At 38.5% G+C, this 20,285-nt stretch overlaps 1 protein-coding gene across 1 annotated transcript in view; it reads left to right on the top strand.

The window, feature by feature from the left end:
- The window catches only part of snx7 (sorting nexin 7), a 75,618-nt gene that overhangs the window by 8,198 nt on the left and 47,135 nt on the right, over positions 1-20,285 (top strand). The window contains exons 2-8 of the mRNA XM_084747053.1: positions 2,989-3,177; positions 3,263-3,373; positions 4,818-4,976; positions 5,251-5,449; positions 5,947-6,146; positions 6,967-7,053; positions 18,642-18,794. Of these exons, the coding sequence (XP_084603179.1) occupies positions 2,989-3,177; positions 3,263-3,373; positions 4,818-4,976; positions 5,251-5,449; positions 5,947-6,146; positions 6,967-7,053; positions 18,642-18,794 (1,098 nt within the window). The remainder of the gene's footprint in view (positions 1-2,988; positions 3,178-3,262; positions 3,374-4,817; positions 4,977-5,250; positions 5,450-5,946; positions 6,147-6,966; positions 7,054-18,641; positions 18,795-20,285) is intronic.

Raw genomic sequence — 20,285 nt, 5'->3', positions numbered from 1 at the left:
GGTACTTGTACTCTTAGGAGTATATTTTCATGTCTGTAATTTTACTTTGTACTGAGTACAGTACAATTTGAATTAATAGCTAAACTTTCCACCTGCATTTTAGTTGCCAGTAAAGCTATCTGATCACATGTGAGCCAATGAAAACCATTTATTTCATGACAGCTTAAAAAAAATTGTAATGCATGTTGCAATGTTTTTAGGATAACATTTAAATTGTGAGACTGAGTGAAAAAGGCACAGAACAAGTATAATTCAAAAATCAGCATGTTTCAGGGAGAATAAAATCACTCTATGTGTCTTCAGGAATATCAGCAAAAAGGCTCAGGATAAAAAAAAATTCTAACAAAATCTGGTTTAAGTGCACCTGGGAGTTATTTCACTCAGAAGCAAAATCTTCTTGGAGCTCAAAAGAGCACAAAATTATAAAGAAAAATAATAAATACACACACAGAGAAGTGATGTCAATAACAATGACAAACCTTGTGTTCTTTTCAGTATCTTTTCAGCACTTGTACTTGAGTACAGATTTGTAGTACTCTTCCCACCACTGTATGTAATATCTAAAATGCATGATCATTCCTCTGGTAAAATCAGTGTTGTCACTGCTGACCTCTTTACTCTCAGTTTCTTGGAATGTTAATCTATAATCTTGGAATCAGAGCTGATTTTCCTGTTGATCTCACTGTTGTAAACTAAGAACAGCACCAGTTTCATTCTTTCTGACTGAATGTACAGTACAGTACAGTCTGTGTGTAAGGGAGGGGATGGACTAATTGGGGACTAATCCAGTCCAACTTTTTACTGAGCATATTTAGCCTCTATCAAGTTCTTACCCCACACACCATCTGGGTAGGTTTGCAAATTGAAAATGCTCCCACAGGCCCCAGATGGCTCCCAGAGTTAGTAGTCAAATATAATGTTGTAAATATGTATCACTGTTGAAAATTCAAACTTCTGAAAGTCATAGCAGTTATGCTCCTTAAAATGTTGCCTATAAGTTGTCCAGTTGTGACTTTTACTGCGATGAAAGGCCAATTTTGGATGCAATCATTGTAGTAACAACTGTTCAACAGATGTTCTAACAACTGCACGCTTGAATGTCCTAATGATAGTGTGTAATACTGTGTGAATTCATCGACACGATAGACTTATATAGTGTATAGTTCACGTCATTCCCTGTAGCTAGACTACTTTCCATCTGTTAGGACACAGTGTTCTTGTTGTTGGCAGGTTACAGGGCTGAAATTCAAAGCTCAAATTTGAGTATATATACATACATATACATATACACTGCCAGCCAAAACAACGTCACACCGCCTTTATCTTTGATTACGATATGCATTCACCATGGCATCCTTGTGATAAACTTATGCAGTGTCATGACATTTATTTCTGTCCTGAGTTGCATTCATTTTTCGCCAAGATCTTGTATTGATGAATGGAGAGTCGGACCGCTGTGTAAAGTCTTTTCTAGAACATTCCATAGATTCTCAGTGGGGTTCAGGTCTGGACTCTGTGGTGGACAATCCAAGTCTGAAAATGATGTCTCATGCTCCCTGAGCACTCTTTGACTGTTTGATCCTGATTAATCCTGACATTATCATCTTGGAATATGTCCGTGTCATCAGAGAAGAAAAAATCCATCAATGTAAAAACCTGTTCATTCAGTATATTCAGGTAGTGAACTGAACTCAGTTTTTGGACACATGTTTCTAAACCTCAACCTGATCAACTGAAGCAACCACAGATCATAACACTGCCCCCACAGGCTTGTACAGTAGGCACTAGGCATGATGGGAGCATCAATTCATCCTCCTCTCTTCTTACCCTGATGCCCCCATCACTCTGGAACAGGGTAAATCTGGACTCATCAGACCACATGAACTTTTTCCATTGTTCCACAGTCCAATCTTTATGCTCCCTAACAAACTGAAGCCTTTTATTCTGATTATCCTCACTGATAAGTGGTTTTCTTCAGGCTACACAGCTTTTTAGTCCCAATCAATGACTTCTCTTCACATTGTGTGTGTGTGGAAATGCTCTTACTTTCACTTTTAAACATAACTTTGAGTTCTACTGTTGATTTTTTTTTTTATGATTTGATTTCACCAAACGTTTTAATGATCTCTGATTACGATCATTCATTTTTTCTGACCACATTTCTTCCTGGAAGATGGTGGTTCTCCACTATCCTTCCAGGTTTTAATAATGTGTCGGACAGTTTTTAACCCAGTTTTAGTATTTTCATCAGTCTCATTAGTTGTTTTCTTTGTTTGATGCAGGTCAATAATTTCACTCTTCTGAAACGGAGGAACATCTTTTCCTCGACCACAGCATATGTCTTCTGACATGGTTGTTTAAGAAATGAGAAGCTCCTCACTGCATCAGTTAGAGTTCAATAACTTTTTACCAGCTGAAACATTTTAATCACTGCAGTAATTATCCAGTGGAAGGATCTGAACTATTTGCTTAGTCAAATCCAGGTGATGACTGTGTGTTTTTGGCAAGGCAGTGTATTTTTAAGAAAAAGGAAATACAGCTACAGCGTGTGTGTGTCTGTGCGCGTGTGTGCGTGTGTTCATGTGTTCACTTTATTTGTCGGTGAATGTTCAGTGCAGCTCTACAGTTCCTTTTCTCATACATTCCTCTTTCAAAAAATTGTGATTTGTTTCTGGTTCTGTGATTTTGATATTACATGTGGCCACATTTCGATTTTATTGCAATTATCAGTTAAGTATAAGTAGGAATGCTCACACAACATAGCCTAATTTTTAAGCTTGTGCAAACTTGAGCTGTGTTGTTTAGAGGGTTAAAATTGCCGCCAAATATCACTGTAGTTTTTGCATTATAGGATGGGGATGACAGCAGACACACTTTAAGACAGTCTGCCTTCATATTTTTCCACATGAAAAGTGACAGAAGTTGTGGAACTTGTGTTTTCTGTGAGCATCACTGTGGAATAACAGTGGCTTCATCTCATTGGTCCAGAACACATCCCTGACAGATGAAAGCCCCATGCCCAACTCTCCCAGCTCCATGGTCAACCAGTACAGACTGGAGGAGGACGAGGAGGAGCGGCAGGATGCCAACACCAAAGACCTCTTCATCACCGTGGATAACCCAGAGAGCCATGTTACTGCCATCGAGACCTTCATCATGTACAGAGTGGTGACCAAGGTGAGCTCTTACTCTAAAGTCTGTATGCATGCAGCGTGGTGAAATGACCTTACAAGCCAAAAATTCTCATAACTTGTCTCTCCAGACCACGCGGAGCGAGTTTGACTCCAGTGAGTATGAGGTACGCCGGCGCTACCAGGACTTCCTGTGGCTCCGGAGCAGACTGGAGGAAAACCACCCGACGCTCATCGTCCACGTACGTATCGGCACACATCACAACATCATCTGCTCAACACATCTGTGGGCAGCTGCACTCAGACCAGAGCGGCTTCTGGATGTTTCAGCTCATTTACCACAAGTCACACACACTCAACATGACTGCCAGACAGTTTCCACAGAGCTCAGTGGAGATTTAATGTTTGAAGGTATTTCTCTACCATCCAGGATTCTTTTGGTTTTCCAGTCATTTCAGTTCACTGATACAGTCATCTTGTAAAGATCTGAACCTTATGTATTTTCTTACTTTTGTAATTTTGATGCATTCTGAATGATTAGGACATGTTATTAATGTTGGTCTTGTAATGTTTGTGAGCTCATGTTTCATTTGCTCTGGCATCTGGCCACCTCTCTGTTTAACACTAGAAGTGCCAGAATTCTACTGGACTAACTAACAGAACTACTAGAACCACCTAAACTTTTTTATTAATCTAGAATTAGTCAGAGTGAGAAACACTTAAATGTATTTTATAAGATTATAAACAGGTTATTTAACATTAATCATAACAAATTCCCACCTACAACCATCACAAAAATAATATAGCCTATGGGAAAAGGCTGGAAATGAGGTCAAAAATAAAACCAAAAAAAGTTGGACGCAGCTCTTTGTAATAAGTAAGGGTACTTTGTTTCATTTGAGAGCTTTAACACAAAAATTCAGTGAGTTATCAGTGCTGAGACAAAAAGTGTTACAACCGCCCCTGGTCTCCCCTACTTTATTTATAATTGAGTCTAATTAATTAATTACTTATATTTTAATGGCAGGAAATTTGAAAAGACCACTTGTGAAGTTTTATTGACAGAGACAATGATAGTTGCTAAGCAACCAAGATGCATCTCTAACTGTGCAAAAAGTAACAATATAACAACTGCAATTTCTGTGGGGTCAGTATGACCACCTGTGGCTGAAATAGGTCAAAATGATCACGTTTTCTTTGGCTTTTGTGTAATTTATATAAAATAACATTTTAAATGAAAATCCAGACAAAAGTCAGCTACCAGCATAATTGTATTTTTTTAATTCAACAAACACATTGCACATATAAATTAATTATAAATGGTCTAAATGACCTCCTTGGCTTGTCTTAACAGATTTCTACCTGTCCTGGTGCTTGTTGGGCGAGTCACAAACATTTATTTAATATAGAATGGGTCTGATACAATAAGTGACACAGGAGCATCACCAGCCCAGATTTAACAAGTGAGACATCGCAAGTTTCACACCAGGCTCACTAAACTTAAACAAAAATGTTATTCCTGAGTTAATTCAAATAATTTAAAGATGTTTTTAAGACACTGAAAACAGTCTACAATAGAAGTGCAACAAACCAACCCTCAGATTAGAAAAAAAAAAACCCTCTTGGTTGTCCAAATCTGTCTTGCACATGTATGAGGCCTGATTTTGTGTCTCTCTGTGTCCTCAGCCGCTGCCAGAGAAGTTTGTGATGAAAGGCATGGTGGAACGCTTCAACGACGACTTCATCGAGACCAGGAGGAAAGCTCTGCACCGCTTCCTCAACAAGATCTCTGAGCACCCCATCCTGTCCTACAGCCAGCACCTTAAAGTCTTCCTCACTGCAGAGGTGTCTGAAACACACACACACACACACACACACACACACTCACACACACACACACACACACACACACACACACACACACACACACACACACACTTGCACAGGCCCAAAAAGACCCATCCCAGGAATCAAGAAGTTTTATTTCACTGAGAAGGCTATATGTATGTTTTTTAAAACCAAGTTAATGTATTTAGAGGAGTATGAACATTCAATAGCTGGATCAGCATTGATGCACAGCTGTATTAAAGTCCTCTGCTGTGTGTCTGGTGTCCTGCAGGAGTTGTCGTCTCACAGGAAACAGGGTCCAGGCTTCCTGAGTAGGATGGGGGAGACGGTGAGGGCGGTGGCCAACTCGGTACGAGGCCTGAGGAGTCGGCCGGAGGAGTTCACTCAGATGCAGGAGTACGTGGACGACTTCAGTAACAAGATCTGCTCCGTGGACAAAGTCACCCAGAGGATCATCAAGGAACAGAGAGGTACGCTGGTCTGTCTGTCTGTCTGTCTGTCTGTCTGTCTGTCTGTCTGTCTGTCGACAGATTTTGTAACTGTGATAGCATCACAATCGTGTAAGATGCAGTCACAAAACTTTTCAGGTTTGTAGTTGAGATCAAGAATGAACCAAAATGTTCATCAGCCACCAGTTAAGTGCTGGTAAAATATGAATTTGCTGGTAAAAACTGGTCATTGATATTTGCTGGTGGAAGAAAAAGTAAATTTTGACCTTTGTTGTGACTAAATAAACATTTAAAACATCTTAAACACTCAGCTGACCTGCTTCATCAGAACTTTGCGTGTGTTTTCATCAGATTTGAACAGTAGTGACCAAACAAGCCAACAACTGACAATCAACACCAGATTTTGATTCAGCATTTAAAGTAAAATTTGGCGATTACAGAGTGTGATTAATGGCTCTAGATTGCTCTTAATACACACAGTATTTTTTCAGACAGTGTTTAACATGATCAACTTCCAGAGTATCTGGACGAGCTGAAGCAGTACAGCCCCACCTACACCCAGTGGGCGGGGTCAGAGGAGGACCTGGCGGAGCCGCTGAAGGGCGTGGCCAGCTGTGTGGAGCGGTGTAGCAAAGAAACAGAAGAGCAGATCCAGCATCTGTCTGAGGTCCTCATCCCCGGCCTGCACGAGTACGTCCTCTGTGCTGAGACCCTGAAGGTGAGTCCAGACCTCGCTGCTCCTAGCAGTAAGTGACTTTTACGTGTAAAACTTTTTAGATTCTGCACAGATAAATTCTACAAAACTTGCAAGCTACATTTTACAAGTTACCTTGCAAGGCAGCTGGATTCGCGAGATCACAAGATAACCCATGTTGTGAGCCAATCAGCATCCTTGGAGGGACTACTGGCAGCTACTGGTGTGGTTCCAGGTGTGACAACAGTGAGAAGCCATGGAAATGACTCTTCTTGAACAAAAAATGGCGGCTCCTGAAGAAGTTAGTGTAGATGCTGTGATAGCATCAGCTTTGGCTTTTATCAATGACAAAAGCTTTCACTTTTCTTCCATCCGACTCTGGCTTTGGTTCAGTGAGTTGAGTCTGATTGGTTGAAGTTAGCCTGTGTTAGACGTGACATATGGTTCATCCAATCACCTATTAGGGGATTTCTGGAAAATGCCCACCCTTTTCCAAACAGTTTCTATGAACGGCTTCCCGGATGGTTCTGTGGAACAAACCATCTGGTGGGTCAGATTAGCATTTGGGTCTGAACCACACAACATTTTTCTAGAATTTTCCTAGAAATCTTTCCTTAAAAGGGTGAAAACCTTGAATGAGACTTACAGAAAGTCCAGTCAGCAGCATTTCTTTAAATCAGTTCCTCTCCAGCACCGTCCACACAGATGTTTGGATAATTTTAACAGCTGTTTGTGGAGACGTGTGTAAAAATTGACAAAATCTGTGGAATCACACTTCAGAACAGTCACTTATCGGTTGTTCTGGGGACGTATTAAAGTAACCCTTTGGTCTGTTCTGTCCCAGGCTGTGATGAGACGCAGAGACAACATCCAGGCCGAGTTTGAAGCCAAGAACGAGGCCCTGGCATCCAGAAAAGCTGACCAAGAATCAGTAAGTGCAATTTTACATCCACACACACTGACATTAAATCCAACACACACACACATACACACACACATACGCTTCCCTCCTCCTCCTCCTCCTCCTCCTCCTCCTCCTCCTCCTCCTCCTCCCTGCGAGCCTGGCGACGTGTTTGTGTGTCCTGCAGTCATCTTCTCAGAGATTAGCTTTAATAAAGTGAAGCATGGAGAGGGGCCGCTCCCACAGGGCCACCCGCAGCTCATATTGGGGAGGAAAAAGGGCTTCCTGGGAGGATTATCGAGATATCCAGGCTTGTCAGCTGGAAGTCAGCGCTCAGCTCAGTGGGAGTAAGAGCTGTCAATATTATTTCACACTGTAAGCCCGGCAGCTAATCGCAGCGTAATGAAAATTCCCATATCCTCTTTAGATGATGACTGGCTTCAAAATGTCAGGAGACAAAGGACGGAGAGGGAAAGTTAGGAAAGCAAAGGACACGGCTATTTTTAGTCACTTTACTTAAGGTGTTTGCATCTGTGTGTGTGTGTGTGTGTATGTAGATTTGCAGGTGTGTATCCCCCCCTCACCCAGCTGATACCAAAATCCATCTGTGAGATTTTAATTAAGAAGCAGGGCTGAGATTTTACCCCACAGACTTGTATTGTATTCCTGCTTTAATTAGCAGTGTGTGTAGGGCTATGCGTGTGTGTGTGTGTGTGTGTGAGTGTGTGAGAACGGGGCGGCTTTAATTCAGCGCTCCAGCTTCTAATGCATATCAGTCTGCTTGTGCCGTTAACAGATCTGCACTAATGAGAAGGGAAATGTCAAACAGAGGCCTTTGTTAGTGTTTCCAGCAGGGATTTGAGTCAAAGAAACGATGTGACCGCACGCTGAGCTGAGTGAGAGCTCAGGAAACACACCGGCTCTCACCCAGCTTTTATCTAAAGGAGCTCCTTTGATTTCATGACTTTATTTGTTCTCGAAAAACTGTTGATTTACTGGATAAAGAACTCGGCTCGGGGTGCATGTTAATAGAAATAGTTCTAACCTTTTAACCTCCCTGTTACTCTGTAGTTTGTCTTAGTTTGGCAGCTATATTATAGATGTCAGTCGTGGGTGTGTGTGTGTGTGCTGGAGCTTGTCTGCAGTTAATCTCACGCACTAATATTTTTTGTGTGTATTTCTGACTATCTGACGATCTCTATGTGGTTGCAGTGATTCACAATTTTTGAAAACCCTGAAGAAAACTATTTTATTACCTGCTCTATTTTATACAGACTGCGGCTGTTTTCATTTTATTACAACAGTTTTAATCAAATTGGCTATGAATTAATCAAATCACTCGATAAATTATTACTCAGGTTTTAATTTCACATCCTTTTTTACCCCTTTATTCTTCAGTTCACACACATTTTCATCATCTACATTTTTTAAATGACCTTTTGTTACTTCCACCCATGAGCCCACTTTCCTTAAATGATAAATGGCAGTTTTGTTTAATCAGACTAAGTTTTATTACTCCATTTTTAATTTTACATCAGTTTTTACCCCTCGGTTTTTCAGTTTATACACATTTTCATCATATCCATTTTTATGAATGAATTCTTCCTTCTTCCACTCTGATTATATGTTACGTAATTCTCCTTTAAAACAATAGTCAGGCGTCCATGTGCACTTCAGCTTCTGCTTGCTGTCGTTTCTTCTGTTCACACTGGAAATACATTCCTGAAGCTCTTCTAATGTAATAGATGGTAGACAAAATCCACACTGCTTGTTTTGTGCTAAACTACACAGTCAGAGTTTATCTGACGTTCATATGAGGCTTCAGCTGTCTGAGTTAATTCACTCCAGTTTATTAGAAAACTCCCTGTTTCTGTGACTGTCCTTCAGCTCAGTGAGGAAACAGTCCAGGGAAACACAGAGGAGAGTTTTACACTAAAAAGACTGAAACTTTGGAAACAAACCAGTTGATGTGATTAACTCAGACTGCTGACGGCTCATATTAACTTCATATAAACTTCTGAAAACATTTTATATAAAACAAAGTCTGTGGATTTTGTCTCCATCACTGACTGACTTTGTTTTCTCTAAATGGTCTGTATGAACACAAGGAAGCAAAGCCTGTCTGAATGTACATATGGACATGTGGATATTGGTGAAGGGACACTTCACCCCAAAATCAAAAATACATATTTTTCCTCTTACCCGTAGTGCTGTTTATCCATTTGATAGTTTTGGTGTGAGTTGCAGAGTTTTGGAGATATCAGGTGCAGTGATTTTCTCTCCAGTATATTGGAACTAAATGGCACCAGTCCTGCACTGTTAAAAAGAAAATGCTGAGAAAATGCAAATATTAAGGCAACATGATGCAAAGGATTTGTGTTTTCTCAACTTTTATCTGTGGTTGTTGACTTTACTAAGATTTACAAGTTTAGACAAGATTCTGCCAAGATGGATCTTCTTACTCATCTAATGAGGATATTCGTGTTCTGATAACTTGAATTTTGGATCTAATGACAAAATGTGAGTTCTGCCAACTTTGATTTTCTTGTTCACCAAATTATGATATACTTGTGAGGCTAACAGTGACATTCTTGCTTCAATGCCATTTCTGTCTTCAGCAAACACAGATATTCCTGTTGAATAAACTTACAATTCAAAGTTCAGTGAAATAAAACTTTGTCTCCATAACAGTAAATAAAATAAAGAGCGCAAAGTTCTCAAAGCACTTAAAAAAAAATACATTTGAAGAAGAACTCACCAGCACTGTCTCTTTCTAGAAATCATGACCCGGTTGCTCAAAATAACCTTGTTGTGAACAGCTTCATGTAGGAACTACTTTCTTTCTGCAGTGGAATCTACATGAACTGCTTTCTTCCTAATAGAAATAAAGTAGTCCCTGTATGAAGCTGCTCAAAACAAGATGCATGACTTATCTTGAGTAAGTGGGTCATGATTTTTGCACAGAGACACTTGTTTTGAATTTTTATAATGCATTATTTTGGTGCTTTTTAGGGCTGGACTTTAAAAATTTATTAATCGATTCATAAAATCCCAAACTCATTTGCTCCTGTGGACGTGTGATAGAGCCTGTCAAAAATTTTAAAATAAAAGTCTGAATAAAAACATCTAAAAAATCAAGAATTCACAATATAAAATAAAATATTTTGCTTTGTTCAAGGGTGATGGGGGGTTCCAGTCCCAAGACAATGGTAGGGTAAACGCTGTTAATGTAACTGTTTTGGTGTCAATTAATGTAAACATTAATATGTTTAATAATGCACCAGGCTAGAGTATATATGTATAATTACATATATACTATAACAGCATTAATTCTCTGAGAATTTCTTTCATATCCAGGCAAAATCATGACTGTACTGAAATATCCCTAACCAAATGAATATCAATATCGAATTGAATCGAAGTGAAATCTAGTGAATCAAATCGAAGCGATTTGGGAAATCTGAATTGATCCCCAGCCTTAGTGTTTTTAACACAACAGGACTAGTACCATTTAGTGTCATTATATTAGAGAGAAGGCTGACATCTCAGAAGGCAGATATCTCCAAAGCTCTGCACTACAGGTTGGAAGAAAAATATGATTTTTGGATTTTGGGGTTAGTTGTCCCTGTAAGTCAGACTTGAAAAATTGTGAACCTATCCTTTAATCCTATCCTTACTAATTTTCCATTTTGCTGTGAGGGAAAATGGCTTTTATTTCTGCTCTTTAGACTTGAGCTTCTTTTTCCCCTCACATGTGATTCAGATCATGTGTTTTCTGAACTAACAGCCAAATGCTGAGACACTTGTCAGCACAGCAGCACAAAGCTGATGTGGTTGGTTTTTGGCGTCTCTTCAGTCATAACTGGGAGGCACATTCCATGACTGAGCTGTCGGAAAGACAGAACACATGTGACGTCTGTTGTTATCATCGCTGTGTGTGTGTCGGCGTGCGTCTTCATAACTCAGCTGTCAGTTCTGCTTGCTATCAGATTGTGCTGTGTAGACTGGAGGAGATACGAACAGTCCTCAGAAATGTCAGGTGTGAGCACAACTGTCCTGACCAACATGATGAGAATCTGTCTGAACTTCAAACAGCACTGAATTAAATTCCTCCCCTCTGTAAACATTTATCTGACCTTTACTGGAAAGAAAATACTGAACTTTTGCTATGAGTCAGACTGCCTGTGTGTCTATGACACAGTGTAGCCAGCAGGGGGCAGTGTCGCGCTATGTTTAACCCACAGTCAGGAACCAGGTGTGGATATTCCTTTATTTTATTGCGTTTTTTCAACATAAAATAAAGTTTATTTTGGGTCTTCTAGTACTACTTTTGCAGCTGATTGTAATGCAAGACTTTGTCTTTAAATTATTAGTATTATATTGGTTGTTTTGGCTAATTTTAGGACCTAAATATTCCTTCCAAAACTGCTGGAATTAAAAAAAAAATAAAAAAAAAATAAAAAGATTAGAATTATTTTAACAATTATATATATTAAAGTTTGATCAAAGATCAAAGTCTTATTATTTTAATTAAATTAAGTGGGAGGTGCAGACAAAGTCTTATTTGTCTAATATTGAATAGTTTCCTAAAGGGACAGTTCACCCCAAAATCAAAAATACTCTGACCTCTACTTGCTTACAAAGGAAAATTGCAGTAATTGAGAAAAAATGAAAAGATGAAGTTTTCTTGTTTTTTCTTTTCTTTTGTTTTGTTTTATCATATATTAATTACCATCAAACCTTTTCTGATAAAATATGACACTTATTGATTAATTGTAATGCATTTTCACACCTGGCATCAGAGTCTGGGTGGGTCTGAGAGTTCTGACTTTCTGCTCTTATTTTAATATTTTTCTATACTTTTGTTATATATAGTAGTATAAAGCGCTTAGTTGACATATTTCTTGATTTTCTTGCAGGTATTTTTACATGTTAGAACACAGTAACTGAAGTTATGGTGGTTTGCTGTGGTTTCTCTGCGGCTTTTTGCAATTACTGTGATTTTAACCCCCTATTTTCTCCAAAAGATATTTGTCCACGTCACAAAGGATGTCTTTAATGTCACTAAAATTATTATAACTAATTTTTGTTAGTTTTGATAACTAGATTTTGGGATATTGCTACTTTCTCTCCAGTATAATGGAACTAAATAGAACACAGCTTGTGGTGCTCAAAGCACCAAAAAATACATTTGAAAAACTCCTGTTGAGTTGTAAAAGTCTCTTTCGTGAAATAATGACCTGGTTACTCAGGATAATCCCCAGCCTTGTTATGAAGAGTTCCATGTAGGAACTACTTTGTCTCTGTGGTAGAATTTTCTGGAACTACCTTTTTCCTGCAGTAGAATCTACTGACTGTAGGAAATATGTAGGAACTACTTTCTTTCTACCAGTAAGAAAGTAGTTCCTACATGAAACTGTTCACAACAAGGTGTGTGGATTATCTTGAGTAACCAGGTTATTACTTCTGGAAAGAGACATTACTGTTGAGTTTCTCAAATGTTTTAATTATTTTTGGCTCTTTGAGCACCACAATCTAAGAGGATAGACAGGTAAGAGGGACAATATGTATTGTTGATTATTTATGTTGAACTGATCTTTTTAAAAGTAGAATCAGCAGGATTTGTCAGTCGCTCTTTATGAGCACACCAGAATGATGTTGTTTCATGTCAGATACAGACATTTTGGGCTGGTAGAGCATCCTGAGCAGCAAAATAATAAGAAAATGAGAAGGTACGGGCAGAAGGCCACACACTTCTGGTGGGTTGTGGGTGATGATTGAGAGAGAAAAGTCAAGTGTGGTCATTTCTTGATTAATTGGTCCATAAAATGTCAGAAAATATTGCAAAATGTCAATCAGTGTTTCTTAAAGTCTTAACGTCCTCAAATGTCTTGTTTTGTCCACAGTTCAAAGACATTCAGTTTACTGTCAGAGAGGAAGAAAGAAAGCAGAAGATGGTCACATTTAAGAAGCTGAAATCAGAGAATTTTGATGTTTTTGTTACAAAAATGACTCAAACAAATTAATGAATTATCAAAATAGTCTAACAAAATAATAATTGATTCATTAATGAATAATTGCAGCTCTGCTTTTCATATTCTTCGAATGATTTAATGCTGAGTACACTTTAACTCTACTGTCCGATTACACAGTTACCATACTGAACAAACTGTACAAACTTTGGTAGAGGAGCCAAGTATTGACGCACACACACACACACACACACACACACAGATGCTAGATGCTATTCATCCATTGGCTTGACAAGGTGGCTGGGTCGATATCACTGCAGTAACAAGCAGGCCACTGAGATCACCACAGTTTGTGTGTGTGTGTGTGTATGTGTGTGTGTGTGTGTGTGTGTGTGTGTGTGTGTGTGTGTGTGCACGCTGTGGGTGAGCCCATGTTAAGCATGCTTTGTTTATTGAAGTTGAGTAAATGCCATTGTCAGTCTAAATGTCAGACAGCTAATCTGTGCTCAGGCAGCAGCGTGATATCATCTGATGATGTGCAGCGTCACTGAGGAGCTTTACTCTCTCTAGACAGACTCTGGATACATTTACTCTTTATTATTTAATGCCTAAATTACACTTACTAGCCTAATAATAACTTTGCTTTATCAGTCACTGAAATGAGGCTGCTTGATGCAGTGAGGGTGTGTTCAGTGTCTGCAGTAATTCTCAAATGTTTATCTAATGCTGCTCTAATAGTTTACACACCGCTGACTAATGAACCATGACATTGTGCAATAAAACATAATGTGTGCACCAACTCCCTAACTCCCTCCACTTATTCAGCTGCAGTAACTTTATGTATAGAAGAGGAGAAATACCAAACAAACTGAATTATCTTACTGCTGAGCCTTTTGTTTTAACTTGTTTATTTTTTTCTATCTTTCTTCTTAGCTTTTAAAATACTTCATTATTTCTTGGTCCTCTGGGTAGCCCTTCGTTTTAATACAGTCTGAAGCTTGAAAGTAGTTATGAAATCCACTAAATCAGAGCCTTTATGTTGTGGTTGAAAAAATAACAATAAGAAATCTAGTTTCCAAAGAATTTTTAGTTTAGATTTTTTTCTCAGAATTATTATATGTACTGTTTTGAGCTTTGTTCTCTAAAATGAAAATGATCGCCCCCTGTTGGACTGTGAAGAATGACATAAGTCCATTCTTGACCTGAACAAAATTACATTGGTCCACTGTTGAATACTACGGGGTGATGCTTACACTCCGGTGTGGATATATTAGGTCAGAAAATGTCAGTAATTTGGCTCTTTCCATTGTTTCCAAGTAGATCCTTAATACAGGAGGTGTGTGTTCTGTATGTCCAGCAATCCACAAATCTTTATCTAATGCTGATCTAATACACATAATAGATCATTTATCTTTTAAAAAATGCTGAGTTGCTTTGATGGTCGGTTATGGTATCTCTTCAGATGATACACAGTATAATCATGCAGTTATAACACTGTTTTTGTCTATTCACATTTTTAAATGTTAATGTGTAAAATGGCTTCGAACATCATGATGGTAGTATATGATGGCCATTTCCACGATGCTTTATCACGTGTCATATGTTGCTAGAGCAGTTTTTGGGTTGATGCAATTTATTACACAGATTTGGTGCAAAATATGACCATTTTTCTCTCACCTGTATGCAACAGATACAAGAGCACAGAAGGTATTTTGGCCCATCATTTTTGGACATTTCATTCGCTCCTATTTCAATGGTATTCCACTTCTTTTTTTTTATATAACTTTGTCTCCTGATCTGGAGACTTCTTTATTTGGTTATTTTATAATTGTGGAAAATTTAGACCATTTATGTGGCTGAGCGGTGCATTTTGATGCTGCGAAAATCAGTTTCTGCCCCCCAGTTTGAGACCTGGTTAAGGTAATTGATGGACATCTTGCATGTTCAAAGACTGAGATATGATCTGTCTGGGAATTTGCATGTATTTTTTCATAATACGGAACCCAGCATTACAGCATACCTTTGTCCAATAGGATTTTCTCTTTTCATTGTATAACATACCTTTGTTCTCTTTAGACAAGCAAAGATAACAGTGAATTATCAATGCTACATTTACATGCACACTAGTTTTCCACTAATATTCAGAATGTGATGATATTCTGAAATTGATACAGGTCATTAAACATTATTTTAAAGGTGTAATCAAGATGTTTTGGATGTGCACAAATATCACAGTGCTGACTTTTTCAAGAAAGTGATTAAATGAATGAAAGAGGGAGGCTAGCTTCACACAGTCATACCTGTCTGCCACCAGTGCAAGACTTTCTGACAGAAAGAAGTGTCCATAATCAGAGTATACACAGCTACATGTAAACAGGTACATTAGAAAAATAGTCATTTTCATTAGCCATGTAAACAACTTAGTAGGAATATGGTCTTTTTCAGAATAAAGACAAAAAATATAATATTGTGTGCCTGTAGATGAATCCAATTAGTGTTGCCCTATTGTACATATTCCTTTCATGGCAGGGGATAGGGAGGGACTTCACTGTTGTTGTTATTATTATTTACAGTACTTATTTACTTTTTTCTGTTTATTTTTTAAGGTATTATCCTTGTCCTTGTATTGCACTTGATTTAAGTATATCTTGTCTGTTTTGTTTTATTTACAATAACCATAAATAAAATGTTGAACAGGAATGAGGGGAAAGTAACCATTTCTGACCGCTCAAGAACTGATAAAAATCATCAAAAATCCTCCAAAATACCACATTAAGACACCAAGACCTCGAAGAGCCACCACAGAAAAATCCATGCAGTGATTTGGGATCAAAAACTCTTGACATTTATAGATTTCTGTCATAACTGCATTTTTTTTTTTAGTGATCAGATGTTCTCAGGGTTGCTCAGAGACCTCCTTATTGTCAGCATGTGTGAGAAAGTCATCCATCCTCTGAATGCTCCAGGTCTCTAGTTTTGTTTCATGAGGTTGTTCTCACTACAATGAAATGGTTACTATGGAGACCAACATCATCACACATGAATACAACTTCAATACAATAATACAATACAGCTGAATCCAAAAGAATCCCAGCCTTCCAGTCAGACCCAGTTTATGATATTCCAACACTGTTTGTTGACCCCAGTAAGCAGAAATGTTCAAATAGAATAGGCAAAAATAACACATTTATATTACATGAAAAAAATGCATGTTTTTTTTATCCCACATCTGCATGGGATTCACATAAAATGGGAATGACTATAAAGGGGCACCAGTAGAGCCAATTTTCATTCATATATCTTGAGCTGAGAGGTCAGGAGACCCTCTTGAAAATGTCCAGTCCACTTTTTAACTCGCCAAAATTTGTCCTAACCATGGAGGTTATTAGCCTCCGTCCTGACTCACATGACATGGTTCCAATGAATATCATCAGATAGATTGACGGATAGACAGAAAGAATAGAATAACAATTATATACGTAAGACAATGAGCAATGAGGTGGAGTGAGATTGGAACAAAATGTGGAAAATAGCTAACTGATGTGCATTTAGTCATGAGCATGGTAATGAAGGTGCAATAAGCAGCAGTGCAAAACAGAGAAGTTTGGTTGAACTGAAACTATATAGAACCAACTGTAGAGATTTCAGAGTGTTCCCTGTTAGACAGAGGTGAGGCGGAGGAAAGATTTCCTATATCGGTTCTTGTGACAGTGAAGCTGTATCAGTCTGTTCAATCTGTAATGGAGAGGGTGGTCACCGTTATCCATGATGGACAGCAGTTTGTTCGACGTCCTCCTCTCCACCACCGCTTCAAATGAGTCGGCCTTCTTAATGAGTTTACTGAGACTTTTTGTCTCACTGGCTCTGATGCTGCTTCCCCAACAGACTACAGTGAAGTGAAGTGTACAGGCCACAACAGACTGATAGAAGATTTCCTACATCTCGCTGCACATGTCGAAAGATCTCGGCTTCCTCAGGAAATATAGTCTGCTCATCCCCTTCTTGTACACAGACTCTGTGTTGTCCCTCCAGTTCAGACTGTTGGCGGTGTGAACACCAAGGTACTTGCAGTCGTCCACCATGTCAACATCCTCTCCCTGTATGCACAGGGCTTTAGAAGCTGTCCTCTTCCTTTTGAAGTCACCGTCTCCCTGGACTTGGCCATGTTCAGCAACAGATGGTTTCTTCCAGTCCGCTTCACAAAATCATCCACCAGTGCTCTGCACTCCTCCTCCTGTCCATCTCTTATACACCCACCACTGCAGAGTCATCAGAGAACTTGTGCATTTGGCACGACCCGGCGTCGTACTGAAAGTCTGTGGTATGATGATATATGATACCAGTATCCTCATCCTAACTTTAAAACTGAGCCCACTACAGTCTGTCAGCCTGTGTCCACACAGAGCTGAGGAGATAAATTGTCTTGTTATTAGATGTATCCATAAATGCCTAAATAAATCCTGTATTTTAATTGAGCTGTGTGTGCTTTGTATTGTCCTGTATGAGTTCTCTTGTTGACTTGTGTATATTTGTGTAAAAGCCCAGCTCGGTGTAGACTTATCAAACCATGTTAGACTCTAAATGCTGTGGTTTGTAGCACTGCTCCACAGACACATCAAATATTTATCATTTACTCTCACTCTGCTCTCTGATTTTATTGCTCAACTTTGTCTCCAGTCCTCATTCACTTCCTGTGCAAACTGGACTTGACTTGAATGTCAAACAGACGATAGTATCTGAATCATGTTTGTTTCTGCAACCTGTGGCTCGGGTGCCACATGCAGCTCTTTAGCCCCCCCTCCAGTGGCTCCCTGTGACATCAGCAAAAAATTATATGGAAATGAATTTTTTTTTTTACATTTTAAATTTAATTTATCATTGTTGTAAGTCTACACTGTAAAAACAAAAAAGTTGAGAAAACTCAACGTTTCAAGGCAGCGTACTACAATAGGTTGAGTTTTGAGCCCAACTCAAGTTTTGAAAAAGTTTTACCAACTACAAATCATTTATTGAGAAAAATTAACGTTTCTTCTCTGGATAAACGTAAATCTTTGAGTTTTAGAAACCCCAAAAAGTTGTACTTAAAAAAATCACAGAGTAAATTCATTACCGTGAAAATAACCTGATAAAAAATCAGGTTCACAGCTCACTGTCACTAATTTCTGAAATACATTTTTTTTGAGTATTCAAAACTAAATAGTCTAAATATGTTGGCAAAAGTTTTTAAAGTTTATTTCAAAGCACAAGAGTTTACATTGGGCTGAAAACTCAAAAAGCTATTGCAGTACCTTGGCTTGAACAACTAATTTTTATTGTTTAGCTATAAAAAAATATGTTGGCTATACACAAAAAACATGTTGTCAACTAAAAATGTGCATCATAGCCTACATCTGTGGCTCAGTGCCTTTTCCTTTTTAAATTTTGATGGTGGCTCATCTTTTTGAGTCTCTGTAAGCTGGCTATGGATGCCAAATCAAAAAACAGAAAAGTCCCCAGGGGAAATAGAGGATTTAATAGTTGCAGCTCCAGACAGATATTTCTTTTTTTTTTTTTTTAATCAAAGGTTGGAGACTGCTGCACTAAAGAGATGATGTGTTTGTCAGACTGATGTTTGTTCACTCTCTGGTTTGTGTGTCTGACCGGCAGCTGCAGGAGGAGGTGGACGCTCTGGCCGACCGGGTGGAGCTGGCCAACAATGCCTTGAAGGGAGACTGGTCCCGCTGGCAGAACAGCATGAGAACTGACCTCAAATCAGTCTTCACAACCACTGCTGAGAAGAATGTGGAGTACTACGAGAAGGTGAGCACAAGAACATTAAAACTCTGCTCGAAAGATATTTGTATCAGGGTAGACCAGGGAGGATGAAGCCAAATAACTGTACAGGGTTCATACAACTAAACCGTTCTGTTGTCAGGGTCAGGAATAAACTTCTATTTTAATATTCTCCTTGACAAATGCTTGATTTTCATATAATGATCTGATCACTCATGTAAGCCTAAAATGTGTTAATATTTGAAATGAAATAATCCTGTCATCATAGTTGTTATTCAGAGCGAGACAAGTCTTCTGTTGATCCCTACTGTGGAAATGAAGCATAAAATAATCCTGATCAAAACATACAAAATAAACAAAGTGACAGCAGACGATTGACTGCTGCTGGTATAAAGGAATTTGTAATTGCTTTTATAGTAAAATTTTGAATGTGTTGATAAAGGCTTCAACAGTCTGGAAGTTTTAGGTTTAGTTACTGGAAAAGTGCTTGAATTTGCTCTTAAAGGGATAGTTCACCCAAAATGAAAATTCTGTCATTGCCTTCTCACCCTCATGCCGATTGGGGAGCGGGTTTAAACACTGCTGGAGTTTCATAGGAAAATAGTACTGCAGAATCTCCCAAACACTGGAAGTGAATGGTGACCAGTTTTCAAACGAAAACCAACAACAGAATAAAACAGAACAAAAACAAACACAATAAAAACAGAAAAACAGAATAAAAACAAACAGAAAATCCCTCCATACTGCTTGTCTGACATAATCCAAGCCCCAACATGCTGTACCATGCACACCATCACACCACACACACACACACACACAGTTCAGACATTGTGCATGTGAACGTGGCTCCAAGTTAAGGATCTATAGTGAAGATTCAGACTAAAAACATGGTGGAAATAACATGTTTTTGTTTTTATTCTATTGTTTTTTTATGTTTGAAAACTGGTCACCGTTCACATTGTGTGGGGGATTCTGCAACACTGTTTTCCTGTGATAATGACTGAATTTTCATTTTTGGGTGAACTGTCCCTTTAAAAGCTGTATAAAACCTAAAAATAAAAGTGACAGGAAACATTTCTGCAGACATAATACAAGATGTGAAAAAGTTATATATCAATCAAGTTGTTGCATGTGCCAAGTCAAAAGTGTAACCACTGAGTTACAGTGGTTTTGCTGGGAGAAGAAGCCACAGCAGTCTGTAGAAACATGACTGAAAGCTGCAGCTAGTTGAAAATAATCATAATGATGATAATAATAATATGTTTCAGTTGACCACTAAAATCCGTCAGACTCCAGACAAACTAATATTTACCTCCTGCGACATAAATCTGAGGACAATGACTCACACCATCTGGTGAGAATACAAAACTGTATGTTACATCACCAAATTAGTATTTGGTTTGGTAATCTAGCCCAAACATGAAAATGCCAAATATATTTCTGTTTCATGAAAGCTGGAAGAGATGTGTTGTTATTCAGCAGGACTGCGTGAAAATTCAAAGCACTACACAGGTGGGA

Source organism: Lutjanus erythropterus, chromosome 21, assembly GCF_056507025.1.
Source record: "Lutjanus erythropterus isolate fLutEry1 chromosome 21, fLutEry1.hap2, whole genome shotgun sequence".
Classification (NCBI taxonomy): domain Eukaryota; kingdom Metazoa; phylum Chordata; class Actinopteri; order Lutjaniformes; family Lutjanidae; genus Lutjanus; species Lutjanus erythropterus.
The sequence above is the reverse complement of the archived record's forward strand: the minus strand, read 5'-3'. Positions and strand labels throughout refer to the sequence as shown.